The sequence below is a fragment of the Colletotrichum lupini genome, chromosome 8 (genome assembly GCF_023278565.1).
Source record: "Colletotrichum lupini chromosome 8, complete sequence".
Taxonomy (NCBI): Eukaryota; Fungi; Ascomycota; class Sordariomycetes; order Glomerellales; family Glomerellaceae; genus Colletotrichum; species Colletotrichum lupini.
Genome location: NC_064681.1, coordinates 1,035,730 through 1,049,818, shown reverse-complemented (window position 1 = coordinate 1,049,818; position 14,089 = coordinate 1,035,730). Strand labels below are relative to the sequence as shown.

Here is a 14,089-nt window from a genome sequence, read left to right as displayed (position 1 = left end):
ACCCGAGAAGACGATGGCGGCAGCATCCGGACCTAGTTTGCTGCAGCACTCGGGCAAGAAAACAAGGTTGATAGCACAATTCCCAATGACACATGTCACTCTCCGCACAAACAACAACCACATACGCAACCTGAGATATGTATCGATTCCTACCAGGCACTTCCATATTCCCTACCTTTCTCCCTGCACTATGGATACACGTAGGTATTCTGGCGATAACCACTGACGTCGAATCCATTGAGCCAGGTCACTGGGTGCGAAGATACCTACAGCTCCCATGCATCAGCTCAGCTTCATCGGAAATCAGGCATGCATAGCGGGTGCATTATGTACCCGGGCGTGATAATCAGGCGATGATACTTGGTGCAACCCTCACATTCAGGCACGTTGAGACCAATTCTTGGAAAGTCGGTATGTTCCCTGTGGAAAAGCCTCTTCGGATCGGTCGGACCGCTAAGATCATTGACCTAACGGAATCTCTATCAATTTCTACCACACTCTAGCCGCTTACGCTCTAGCCACTCTGCTGCCATCTTAACCTTACCTAAGGTAAGGTAGGGAAAAGCAGCTTGCTGTTCTGGGCAGAGCGGTACGTACCTGACTACTCTAATGGGAAGAGCTCTGACCTGGCCGTTGGCCCATGCTTCGGCCGCGCCGCGATCTTCTTTCGCTTCCATCCTCCAGCCATCAATCATCGAAAGACCGAGTCTACATCGGACTCTTCTCTTGCTCCGTATTTCTGCTTCAACTGAGGTTGCGTGGGGCAACTTTCTCTCTTTAGATTGTCAAAATACCGATTTCTCACCCCTACTCAGAAGCTCTGTCCGACCGCAAGCCAATTCCAATGAACTGCATCCATGGTCGACTTGGACTCGTTACAATCATTTCGTCACTCACATATTTGTGCTCGTACGGAGTACACAAAGAGTTCGTCTTGGTCTGAAACCAGCCCCCCAAATCGTCAATGGCGAGCTACCTAGGTATTCAACCACCGCTGATCCGGGACGCTACCGACATAAACGCAGCTTGCGGCTTCCCAAAGCCTCGGCGTCCAAGACAATTCAACCCCGTCTTTGCCGCCTTAGTCCGGAGTGCGGCGTGCCAGGCATATCACGGATCCACGTGCGCATCAGGCCATCTTTGGCATTTTTCAAAGATTACCGCTCCGTTGCCAACGAATATCCGTTCCAAGTACTCTTCAAGAGCAAGACATCAAGAACTATTAGGCGGGAGCAGCGTCTCCCGAATCCTCAACCGTTGCGTTCGCCATTCGAGAAACAAGACCCCATCGTACTCCACCACGGCGGGAAACCCATTCCACTCGACGTCCATCCCCAGCCACGCGAGAAGCTTGCCAACGATGCCCAGCACCAAATCCGCCAATCCAAGCCTTTTCTCTCCCAAACGAGCCGGGATATCCCACCCCCCTGCTGCCAAACGTTTTTAAGCTAACACTCACCGCAGATCTGCGTGTCCATCTCCCGACCACTGGTCTGCAACTCGACTCCATCTCCCTCGTGCTGCATCACCATTGGTCAGAAGTACTTCTGCCACGAGGTCTGGCTACATTCTGAAGCGTCTAAGAGGTGCAAACCTCCGGGGCGGCTTGCCCTAGAGCCGCCTCGAGTCCAGACGGCACACTGCGTCGATACAGCTCCATGGAATGATGGACAGGTCCAGCCGATCTACCCTTTCTGCCACGAAATCCTTCGATGGAAAAAAAGTTGGCATCGAGATTCACAGTCAAGAAATGCTGGTACCGGCTGACTTCTCGGTCGGCAAACCCCCTGCTTAGCAACACCCCATTTGCCTAGCGGTGGCTTTGAGACACAGGAATGTTGAATTCGCGAAGAGACGGCGCGGAACTATGACTTCATCACTTTGCAACAACCCAGACACCATACAAAGAAAATGGCCATTCGCTTAGCCGGCTCTCGAATCTGGTTGAAGGGTATCTGGACGAGCATCGAGTCTCATATACGGTCGAGTCATCCAACGTTCATTCTTTCATGCTAGGCTGCTCTGTCTCTTTTCGAATCACAGGAAGAGGCCGAAGCTTGGGTTTTCGTCGTTCCTGCAATTGCTAGCTCGAGTCCAGATGACCGCTAGGCGACTTGAGAATTCTGGCGAGCAGAACATTTCGTTCAGGAGCTGCACTGCTGCATTGCACCCATTACCAGCACGGCTAAAGCCCGTTGTGTCCAGCAGCCTTATCAATATCGTTCAAGGGGCATCAGGCAGGGCCGCAAACTTGGCCAATTGCCTATATGCTCTGCTTCAATTTGCTCCAATGACAGGAATCCTCTCATAAATGAAGGAGAGTATTCCTCGCCACAGTTGACTGACTGCAAAACCGGTCTCCGCGAGCTTTTACTCGTGGAGCCACGGAGTCGATGGATTGAATATTGATATCGGACTGCATCGCCAGGCGGTATGCGTTCCAAAACCACCAGAAGCATACGAACCCAGATACCATTGACCTCGTTGAAACTACAATAGCCGACTGTTTTGAGAAGGGATTGCGCTGCTCCTTTTCGAAAACTTAACAGCGCCAATATGTGAGCGCCAGGTACCAGTTCGCTCAGTCTGAACACATACTCAGCCGTCGGCATCAATACCATTGCTACCGCCAGAGAAGTCTCATCAATGCTATGGGAATACGTATGAACGCTCCAGCGAAGCGTGATGAGGTCACGACCAATGATGGTTTGATCTTGATTGACGAAATGAGTAATGGCAAGGCATCAAAGAAAGCGAAGAAGCTCGCTCGTCCCTGGTTCGTCGAAGTTCTCGTATCTGGAGGACGGAGAGATCATTCTCGGCATGTGAAACCTCGAACTAGAGCACTTGGACCTGGAGGCGTGCTAGTGGTGTATCCGAAGGTGCTGGCGATCGCGTCAGCGCAAGAATCCTACGTGGAGGCCTTTGTGTGGTGTGATGAAACTTGTCGAAGGACATCTTCACTTAAGGGTATTCTGTCCCTTTGAAAGGCTTGCAAGTGTACAGTTCAAGCTTGGAAGGGTTTTATGGCTAAACGCAGAAGAATAAAAAACGGCACGAGTATTTATTCGGACAGTTGCATCCAATGACCATAAAATCCAATCAGACAACTTCAACGAAACCAAAACTGGGGGGAGAAACGCGAGGTTTTACTAACAGAAATTCCCCAAAGAGGGACAACCTGAACACTGGATCCTTACGAATCTAGCCTCTATCGTACCTCTGGCGTCATAGGATATCCGAGTTTTCACTTCTCGATGATCTACGCTCAGTATTGTGGAATTGAGTGGGCGAAACTCCATGGCGACAAGATTCCGCGAAGAAGAATATCCACCACAACGAATAGCCAATGAAGTTCCGGAGCCATAGATCTTCAGGAACTTAGTCTCGGGAACTTGGCTGGCGGTGGAGCATGGCGGCCAAGGAGTGGACACGGAATGTCATCAATGTCCACGGCATAGAGAAAGAGCTGGAGCAAGGGATCTCGGTGTGTCAAGCGACATCGGGCTAACCCCGCAGCCGGCAGCCGGGGGCCGGCAACCGACAACCGCGCAGCCGATCGACGCGGACGTCGGGGCTACCCCACCACCCTCACCGAGCTGACCGATTGCACTTCGTAGCAAAGAGATCGAAACGGTCCAAGTCGAGACACGATATTCTTGTACGAGATCTACAAGCTTTTAGATAAGCTGCTGTCAAAAGCCTATCCAAAGGATCGGGTCCACGTTGGACTGGCCAGCATACCGTTCTGTAGCACGTTCAATGACTTCTAGTCTGGAACGACATGTGCCAAGAAACACAACGGAAGTTCTGCAAAGAGCGGCATGTCGCCATCGTGACAATCTGAATGGCGCGCAAGAGGCCATCACGGTCTTCTACAATACAGATTTGACATACGTCTCGAGTCTTGGACGTTGATAGGGCGCCAAGAGTAGCCAAGGGCGGAAGACGCTTGGTATTCTCAGCCCTTCTGTTGGCGAGCTCTTCAAGGTGAGGTTACAGGTGTCTAGTCTAAGCCAAGAGGCTGGGCGCCAGCACGCCAGATGAGGCAGGAATTGCAACTTTGACAACGTCTCTGCGGCTTGTCCTGTAGCTTCTGGCACGAAATTGTCTTGCAATGGCGCGTTGTCGGGAGTCGGGACGAGGGTAGAACGTGGCGCAGGGTCCCTGATGATTGATATCGGGGCTTATCAAGCCACATTTGGCGGGGTACTTTGAATTGGCAATCTTTCGTTGCGCCATACCACCGACGAGGACCCTTGACGAAGAACTCATTGCGCTGGTATCGCAAGTTTCTACGCTATTCCAAGAAGCCTCTGCTTTCCTCTTCGACGCAATGTAAACATGGGGTGGTCAGGCTGGGTTGAGGTGTTCTGTCAGACCTGGAGTAGGTTATTACCAATACCCGTCCCGACGCCAAAAAGATGCCGGAACACCGAGCCGCGACATTGCAAAACAGCGACCCCACGGCTTCATGGATCTCCCAGGGTCAGTCTCCGGGTCAGACATGCAACAGCATGGAGAAGAGCAGACTTTTTCCGCGGCTACGCACCGCGACCCAGTCTCTTTTCGGACGGCATGGGATGGGATGGGATGGGACCTTACGGTAACTTATCGTGGCGAACATGACTTAGTCGTGGCTGACTGCGGCAGAGAGGGCTACAAAGAGCCAACATTGGTAATTAAGAGTACATGGCACGCCGCCAAGGAGGGTACATGTGCAAGGTAGCGATCACGTCATTTGAACTAAACAGCCTCCAATTTTTACCTTGGGCAACGGGGTATCCGTACAGCACCAGCAGCGCACCTCAGCAACACACGCAAGGCCGACTTGACGCCGGGAACGAGCGACAATTCTCTCACTTTGTCTCTGTCCTTCTGTCTGTGTGTCTGAGGAGAATAAAAGACACCTTTGCCCTCGCCCGTCTCCTCGCCAGATTCCCTCTCCCGCTTGTTCTCCTGTCTCTTCTACTTCATCCGTGAATCCCCTCCCATCTACCTTTTTATACCCAATATTCCCTTTACAACGAGAAGCTGCAGGCTCAATTCGTTGTGTGTTCTCTCTCTTCCTCTCTAAGCATCGTCTAGAGTGTGTCTTTTGACGATCCCATAATAACCCGCTCCCTATTACAAAGCTTCGCGCTTTCTTCAAAGACATACACAATGGCCAACTCTCCCCACGGCGGTGTCCTCAAGGACCTTTTCGCGCGCGATGCGCCCCGCCAGTCTGAGCTGTTAGCCGAGGCCGACAAGCTCCCTTCTCTCCTGTTGACCGAGCGTCACCTCTGCGATCTTGAGCTGATCCTCAACGGTGGCTTCTCTCCTCTCGAAGGTACGTGGTGTTTACTGCCCGCGTTGTTGCTGCTACTTTCTGCTGGCTGCTGCTGCGGCGGTTGCCCCCCTTCTGCATCCGTTGCGCGACGAGGGTGGTGGGGTTGCGTTGCGGAAACGACCCCGCCATGATTTTTTTTGGAGGGGCAAAGTTCCCCACGATTACGTTGCTCGCCCAAGAACAGCGGGACTGACTGTGGTGGCATCTCTATAGGTTTCATGACCGAGAAGGACTACAATGGGTACGTTGAACATGCGAACAAGGCGTGCTCCCCAGAAGATGCTAGTTGCTAATATGATTGGTGCAGAGTCGTCAAGGACAACCGTCTCGCCGATGGCGCTCTCTTCTCCATGCCCATCACCCTCGATGTCTCCCAGCAGCAGATCGACACCCTCTCCATCAAGCCCGGTGCGCGCATCACCCTCCGCGACCTTAGAGACGACCGCAACCTTGCCATCCTTACCGTTGAGGATGTCTACAAGCCCGACAGGTAGGTCAAACATGTCTCCAGGGAATTGGCATCGGCTGACATGTTTCTCTAGAGTCAAGGAGGCCATTGAGGTCTTTGGCAGCGACGACGACACCCACCCCGGTGTGAAGCACCTCTTCAACAATACCAACGACTTTTACGTTGGCGGTAAGCTCGAGGCTATCCAGCGTCTTGCTCACTACGACTTCCTCGACCTCAGATGTAAGTCCACCATGCCCTTGGCGCATATCAACGCAGCAAACCCACAACATCGAGACTAACGAGTATCAAAAGTCACTCCCGCCGAGTTGAGACAGCACTTTGAGAAGCTCGGCTGGAACAAGGTCGTCGCTTTCCAGACTCGCAACCCCATGCACCGCGCCCACAGAGAGCTCACTGTCCGCGCCGCCCGCTCCCAACAAGCCAACGTCCTTATCCACCCCGTCGTCGGCATGACCAAGCCCGGTGACATTGACCACTTCACCCGTGTCCGCGTTTACAAGGCCCTCCTCCCCAGATACCCCAACGGCATGGCCGCCCTGGCCCTGCTACCCCTGGCCATGCGCATGGGCGGTCCCCGCGAGGCCATCTGGCACGCCATCATCCGCAAGAACCACGGCGCCACGCACTTCATTGTCGGCCGTGACCACGCCGGCCCCGGCAAGAACAAGAACGGCAAGGACCACTACGGCCCGTACGACGCCCAGGTCGCCGTCCAGAAGTACTCTGACGAGCTCGGCATCACCATGGTCGAGTTCCAGGAGATGATTTACATCCCCGACCGCGACGAGTACCAGCCCGCCAACGAGATCGCTCCTGGCACTCACACCGCCAACATCTCTGGTACCGAGCTCCGCAACCGCCTCAAGACCGGCAAGGAGATTCCCGCGTGGTTCTCCTACCCCGAGGTCGTCAAGGTCCTGCGCGAGCAGAACCCCCTCCCCGCCCAAAAGGGCTTCACCATCTTCCTCACCGGCCTGCTCAACAGCGGAAAGGACCAGATCGCAAAGGCCCTTCAAGTCACGCTTAACCAGGGCGGCGGCCGCTCCGTCTCCCTCCTCCTCGGCGAGACTGTCCGCCACGAGCTCTCCTCCGAGCTCGGCTTCAGCCGCGAGGACCGCGACAAGAACGTTGGCCGCATCGCCTTCGTCGCCTCCGAGCTCACCCGCGCCGGCGCCGCCGTCATTGCTGCGCCCATTGCGCCATTCGACGAGGCCCGCCAGAAGGCGCGCGAGCTGGTCGAGAAGGCCGGCCCCTTCTTCCTCGTGCACGTCGCCACCCCGCTCGAGTACGCCGAGAAGACGGACAAGCGCGGCATCTACCAGAAGGCGCGCAACGGCGACATCAAGGGCTTCACCGGTGTTGACGACCCGTACGAGGCGCCCGCCAAGGCCGACCTCGTCGTCAACCTCGAGCAGCAGACGGTCCGCTCCATTGTTCACCAGATTGTCCTGCTCCTCGAGAGCCAGGGTCTCCTGGACCGTTTGTAAACGCAAATGTTTTGTAGACTTTCATCAATGGGCGATATAAGTGTGATTTATACGGCATAGAGCGTACATGCGCGTAGACCTCTTCTCAAAGCGCAAAAAAATTGGGTGGATATATATACATCGGAGTTGAGACTTCAAAGACAGACTTGGGATGAAAAAGTTGTTTGATGATGAATTTTTACGAGTTATTTTTACACAAGAGAGATGGCTATTTGGCACCATATAGTTGGCTAGGGTTGGAGAGTTGGATAACACATTACTCTTACCCAGGTATGGCTGAATAGTGGAATGGAACGATACTTGAATGATACTGCTCCATGGGATCGATCTGTACTGGATGTGACGGTGAAACGAGCGACCATCAAAACGTGGACGGTACCAGATAAGATATGCTTACAAGGACCAACAACTACTCCGTAGACACTTCAAGATCAAGTAGCTACGCCTACCTACCTCAAACAACCTCGGATAATGGCATACAGGTGATGGTGGGTTGATTGATTGATTGATTCATGGTGGTGTGGTGCGCGAGAGAAAAGCACGAGGATGCATGGCCCGGGCGCTTATTCGCTGGGCGGGGCGGTGATTGGTGCGAGAGACAGCTCGACGGGACTCTGCACACATGCGGTTCGTTTGTTGGTGCCCGATGGACGGCGGGTTCGCGCGCCGTTCGTTACAGGAGAGGAGGGGGGGAGGGAAAGGGTGGAAGGGTATCAATACATGGGAGGAGGGGTGGTAAAGTAGTAGTGTAGGTTGGTTGGGCCAGGATGGGGTTTATTTTGGGAAGCATTCTAGTTGCCTTACTCTGCCAGTCTGTCTTTGGGTGCAATATGGATGTTTGATGGTTAGGTTGGTTCATCGAGTTTGTTGGATGGAAAGTGTATCGGCGTAGGTACTTTAGGTACTTTATGTGTTGGTGCTAAAGGTAAGTAAGTGGTACATGTAGGTAGTCCGGCGAGTCTAAGGTAAGATAGTCAGGTACGTGAGACATGGGCATTTCTATTTGAGGCAGCAATGTCTCTCTCACGGAGCACTGTGACGGCGACTTTGTGCGGTATAGGCAGGCATGATCTTGTGCGTTTGCTTTCCGAGATGATGTGAAGCAAGAGACAGTTTTGCAGCTATGACGGAGGAAAAGCGAGGTGCTTCGAGACGAAACTCGGGTCGATAGCGGGCCTATTCAGACCATTCTTGCTCGAGGTTATTCGAGACTAGTTGCGTACCTACCACCGCGACCTTACGTAGAGAAGTGGTTTGATGTTCGACCATTGCTTGAATTGAGACAGTCCAGCCACTTTCTGGTTTATCGTTGAGCCAGGCACTCTAGGCACGCCGCCTGCTTGAGTAGGTGAATACTTTTCCTTACGTCTGTGTACGATGCCGAATGGCTTCGTCCATTTGCACGTCAGCCACGATGCTAAATCCTCGAGGAACGTGCTGGTCTGCCAATCCAAGGTGCCAAGGTAAGGGTAGGCAGATCATGTCCGATGTTTACTATGCGCGGGAGCTGATGGGCAAAGAGGATGTCACACGGTGCGATACCGAGCTCTCGTTCGCTTCTGAAACGGTACGTCTTGCCCGCTTCGCACACTGGTTCTGTACCGTGTGGAGGAACGGTTTCTTGACGGAGGGACACTGGCTGATGGAATCTACCAATGAAAGTGATGGGTGTGGCCCGAGCTTCTGGCAGTGCCCGTTGTGGATCCCCAAGGGACTTCCCTCCCACAGTCCCATTGCGTCGCCGTCCACGTCCAGGCGCAACTCGTTGCAACTCAGCCCGGTGCCACGTCAGGTTCTGGCCACAGGTCTACCTTACCTTACCTTACCTTACGGAATACGTGGGGTGGGTAGGTATTGCATACAATTCAACGTACGGACACCTCCTCACCAAATCACTCATTCGACACCTCTCTCAACTGAATCAGTGCCCGAATAATGCGTTGCAGGAGGACATGTGTCACCGCCTACTCCCCTACTCTAAATCACCCTTCGCCTGCCTTCCCTTGACATCCATCTCCCCGTTATTCTTCTCCACCCCCTCCTTCGCTTTTACGCTGTAAGGCACGCAAGAAGCGGTAGCGTATACCCATAGATGCAGTAACGTAGAGACTCAGGTGTGGGCCGCCCAGCCTACCTGTACCTGTACCCAAAGTACCAACCAACCCGCCGCAGTTCCCTTCAACGCCTTACAGGGGGGGTGCTGCCCCTCTGATCGAATCACATTCGGCTGCGTTGCTCGTCAACTGCTTGCAACCGCCCGTCTTTCCACTCCCGTTACCTTGGACTCATCCCTCCCGCCTGGCCTTGCTTGGCCTGCACTCATGACTTAGGAGGTGAAGTGTGCACCTCACTCATTCACTCCCTCGGTTGGGAGCGTCCATCCATCTCCCGTCTCGTTACTTCTCTCGTCCTTCTTGCATCATTTTCCATTTCCTTCCACGACCCGACGACAACGACGACATCTCGAAAAAGTTAAAGCGCATCATTCCTGACGCTCCAAACATTAGACGCAGCAAACGAAGAGCCAAACGGATCCTCCCCCCGCCACCTACCGTTCGGTCCAGGTCAGGGGTGCGCATTTTTCCAGAAATTCCCCAGTTTTGTAACAACTCCCGCCCTCTTTGCTCAAGACGACGAGGGTCGGTGAGCAAAACCCCAGACCAGGTCCTGCCTGCTTCGGTTCCCTTTTCCTTCTTCCCGCCAGCTTTCTCGACATCTTGGAACTCAAACACACTGAACCATCCCACCCTGGACCTCGAACCACGGTCCGCTTTGCCTTTTGGGCTCCCAGAAACCTTCCTACCCACCACCGCCCTCTTTGGCAAGCTTCGCTGTCGGTCAACTTTCTTGCCTCTTACTCGTTGCGCCGACGGCTTTTCGACTCGACCCCGTCACCGTCACCGTCACCGTCACAGTCAACCTTTCTCTACTGCTACTACGACTCGAAGAAACCTCCGCAGCAAAGCACAAGCAATTCGGCTAGCTCTCTCGGGCTACGCACCCATGCTCCGCCATGTCCTCCCAGGATCGTGACGTCGAGGTCGATGTCGACGCTGATGGCCGAGTAATCTCCCTCCCCGACTTTGGGGATATGCGCCCGCGCAAGGAGGCCGAGAAAAGTGAAAAGGCCGAAAAGAAGGCTTCTCGAAGCAAATCAGAGCGCAGCAGCAGGTCCGACAGAGAAAAGGGAGACAGGGAACACCGATCCCACCGCGTGAGCTCCCGCTCCTCCAAATCGAAAATCGCCGACGGCAGCGGCCTCGGCAGTGACGTCCATTCCCACTCCCACCGCCGCCACCGCACCCGCGAAGAACGAGACCGCGACCGAGAGAGAGACCGCGGACACGACCGCTCCTCTTCCATGACCGACCTCGTTCCCGAAATGTCTCGGACCTCGCTGACTGGTCCGGCGTCGACTGACCGCATCTCGCTTCCCTACCCGACCTTCAGCAAGGCCCACAGCAAGGAGGCCGTCCGCAATAGTCGCGAGGACGTCTCAGGATCAGGTGTCGGTGCTACGAGAAGGGCCGATCCATTCACCCCCGAAGCCACCGATCTGGGCGACAGCGAACTCAAGCGTTCCCAGAGCGTCGATCATTCCGACAAGCAGCGCAAAAGCTCGTCCAAGAAGGAGTCGAGGCCGCCTAGTCCGCCCGAGACCGACTTGTCGGGCAAGAGACGATCTGCCACCCCCGAGGAATCGTCAAAGAAGGTGCGCGAGGAGCGTTCGAGCTCGAGACTTAGCGGCGAGACTGCCAAGAGAGACCGGGAAGACAGGCCAAGCTCGCGTCTCAGTGGTCTTTCGAGATCCGGCTCCAGAGCCGACGATAAGTCCCGGGTGAGCTTCAAGTCAAAGACTAGCAGCCAGGCAACGTACGTCAAGTCGCCGGCGTTCCCACCTGGCGTCCAGGAAAGCTTGAATATCAAGCCGAGCACTTCTAGATCTTCCTCGAAGCGAAGCTCCTCGAGCAAGAAAGGCCGGCGTGCAGAGTATCACGATGGCGACTCGTCTCCCGAAAGCCTGCAGGATTCATCTCCTAGAACCCCTACGCAAGCACCACCATTCCCACCGCCCTTCGCCATGAACGACAAGCCTCCGGGCCCCCCTCCACAGGTTTACCCCGAAAACGACATTACACCATCGGCCACTCCAATGACTGATATGCCTCCTCCAACGGGACCTCCTCCTCCCCCGCCACCACCTCCAGCCCTGGATGTACAGGAAGCACCGCGGGTGGACTACCTTTTACAGAACGGCGGTCTGATCCAGCCAATCCCGAAAACATTCCTCTCTGTCCTACCTCGCCAGAATGGCGCCCGGCCATCTAACCCACCCCTAGTTGGCCCGCAGACTTTGTTCGCACCCTTTTTCAACCTCTTGGATCAGTACAACTCGGTTCTCAACCGCAACGGCTCCGTAGCAGTTGCGACTGGCCACCGATCTGTGGCTCGTCGCCTTCTAGACCGCCTCGAAAACGTCTTTTCCAGAGAGCTTCCAGAGCATGGATGCACTTGTGTCGTGTGTGAAAGAGGCCCCGATATTCAACATCGTGGCCTCGGCTGGGGAGAGGTCCTCGAATGGGTTAGCGGTCGCATCGATCTTCCGCAATGGCCACCGTTTGACCTGGCCAGCTTGGGATCCAATGCTGCCGAAGTGTCAGCTGAGCTGCCACCGCGACCCGACTCGCCGGTCAAGATAGACCCTGATATTGCCGAGGAGTTCCGCGAGCACTACCTCAGACAGTCTAAGAAAGTCAGGGGAGCTGTGGATAAGTGGCTCAACACCTGCGGAGAGACCACTGCGCCGCCGCCACAAGATGTAGACGATGAGACACTCACGTTTGCGATTCTCACCAACATGGACCCGGAAGATCAGCCGTATTTTAATGCGATTCTGGCTGGCTCTAATCACCCGAAGCCGGCAACAAGGGCTCCTACACCCTTGCACCGCGCCCGCCCGGACCTCCTTGTCAGAGCCGGCTTGGCTCTACAGCGTCTTTACCGACTACAACAGGTACCCCGAGACGCAGAGGTTGCCATGTACCTCGTCAAGAACCCCCACACCCACGATCTACTTGTCACCATGTCCGATATCAACACGCAAGAATGGGAGATTTTGACTTCTGGACGATTTGACGGATTCCTCTGGTCCGGAGCTGATGGCGACGATACTCCCACAGCTGAGTCCCGTGGCGCCACCCCTGCGAGCGGTTACTACCCCTCTCGGCCAGGGACCATGAGCCCTAGCGTGCGAGGAACGCCGGGCTTCTCAGCATCTCGCAACACTACACCATTCTCCGCCTACTCTCGCGGCGCTACTCCTGCGTCCTTTGTGAGCAATGCATCATCCGCGGCGGCCAACAAGCAGGCAGTATCACGAGACGAAGAGATGGAAATGGCCGTCTTGGCAGAGGTGGAGCGAGAAATCTACCAGGGCATGGAGGCGTTGGAGGATGCGTTCGAAGCCCTTCACCTAAGGGCCGAAGTCGTCCGCACGGGGTTGCGCAACCGTGGAGCAGGATTGATGCACAGCCTTCAAAGCCGCCGGCGGATCGATGTCCTGCCCAATCCGAGCTCCGGCAACTCACAGTCATCAGGCTACGAACGGCCCAGCTGGGCGCAAGGCGACTACGACGCCAATAGTGACAGCGAATGGGGAGGCGACGACTTTGAGCTGGCCCCCGACGATTCGGCGAGTAACATTAGCAGTTCACGCCATCGACGACCAAAGAGACGTACAGAGCGACGGACACCGGCGCCGATTGAGGAAGATGACGAGGAAAACTGAACTCTACGATAAAAAGGAAAAATAATGAAATGCGTTTTTTTTGATGATCGATTTTTGTTTTCCATGATGGTTTGCTATTAGTGAGCCAGAAAGCTGTTCACGAAAAAGGGGTCGGAGAGAGATGAAACGAAACGATGTCAGAGTCACGAAAGTTTTATTGTTGTTTTGAAAATACCAAGGTGGAATTATGCGATGAAAGCTGCAATGTTGGACCTACCATTCAAGTTGGGACGGACGTTGATGCGATGACCAATGGGTTCGTGAGGGCTTTTGGGGATTAAGGGGACCGCCAGCCAACTTGAGGTTGTCGGAAGGCGGTCGAAGGAAACATGGATGGGAGAACGTTGGCACATCTTCTTTTCTTTCCCCCGACGAATTGGAACCAGACGCAGAATCATCATCGCATGCGTCAGATGGGTTCATTTGAAGGCGTGTCCGTCTCGTTGGGTTGATCGTTCGTGGGAGCGAGCGTTGCTTGCTCACTGCGGGAGCGCGGAGAGTCACGCGCGCGCGCGCGCGAAATTGTCCATGGCCTTTTTTTAATATTTCCTCCGGCTTGCATTGTTCATGGAGTCCTGGGTTTTATTTCTTTTTCCATCGCCGTCGTCACGAGGCGAGAGAGGGGTCTGTTTGGTTCTTCTTACCTTTTGCCCTCGACTCAGCTCAAATTCAAATCGGTTCCAAGCCTCATTGGTTTTGTCTCGTTGATATTGTCGAGTCCTGCTTGTGTCCTTGTCATATCGGCATATCTTGAGACCAGATACTTCTGTGATTGATCCTTGGACCTCGTTTTCGTTGGTTTCGGATACGTCGCTGATATCAGTCACTTCAGTGGTTGGCTGTCACAGCGAAACAGACAAGTGAAGAACCAGGCCATGTGAACCATCGCTGTATATGAGTTACCGAGAAAGCAGAGGTGCGTACCAGCCTATCTAGTTCGATGGACCTAGCTCCACCATGGAAGCCAAATGCTCTGTCTCCAGTCAGATCCTGTTGATGACCCAAAGAGA

General features: G+C 54.5%; 3 protein-coding genes across 3 annotated transcripts; all 3 read left to right on the top strand.

Annotated features, from left to right (window-relative positions):
- Positions 1 to 13: 13 nt before the first annotated feature.
- Positions 14 to 3,369, top strand: CLUP02_14815 (uncharacterized protein; the record flags this gene model as incomplete). The annotated part of the gene is made up of 14 exons (XM_049293741.1): positions 14 to 200; positions 243 to 329; positions 383 to 411; positions 586 to 758; positions 816 to 1,326; positions 1,465 to 1,674; positions 1,744 to 1,756; positions 1,853 to 1,982; positions 2,044 to 2,092; positions 2,149 to 2,321; positions 2,368 to 2,431; positions 2,500 to 2,558; positions 2,603 to 2,932; positions 3,273 to 3,369. The coding sequence occupies 14 exons, from the start codon at positions 14 to 16 to the stop codon at positions 3,367 to 3,369; spliced, it is 2,112 nt and encodes a 703-aa protein (XP_049150887.1).
- Positions 3,370 to 3,412: 43 nt separating this feature from the next.
- CLUP02_14814 (sulfate adenylyltransferase) lies at positions 3,413 to 7,291 on the top strand (the record flags this gene model as incomplete). Its single annotated transcript, XM_049293740.1, has 16 exons — positions 3,413 to 3,487; positions 3,520 to 3,570; positions 3,621 to 3,745; positions 3,795 to 3,913; positions 3,966 to 3,990; positions 4,053 to 4,209; positions 4,269 to 4,338; positions 4,392 to 4,606; positions 4,654 to 4,678; positions 4,755 to 4,880; positions 4,938 to 5,052; positions 5,136 to 5,426; positions 5,517 to 5,573; positions 5,640 to 5,822; positions 5,875 to 6,023; positions 6,096 to 7,291. 16 exons carry the CDS (start codon positions 3,413 to 3,415, stop codon positions 7,289 to 7,291), a joined length of 2,979 nt encoding a protein of 992 aa, XP_049150886.1.
- Positions 7,292 to 10,304: 3,013 nt separating this feature from the next.
- Positions 10,305 to 13,079, top strand: CLUP02_14813 (uncharacterized protein; the record flags this gene model as incomplete). Its single annotated transcript, XM_049293739.1, has 1 exon — positions 10,305 to 13,079. The coding sequence occupies one exon, from the start codon at positions 10,305 to 10,307 to the stop codon at positions 13,077 to 13,079; it is 2,775 nt and encodes a 924-aa protein (XP_049150885.1).
- Between the last annotated feature and the right edge of the window lie 1,010 nt (positions 13,080 to 14,089).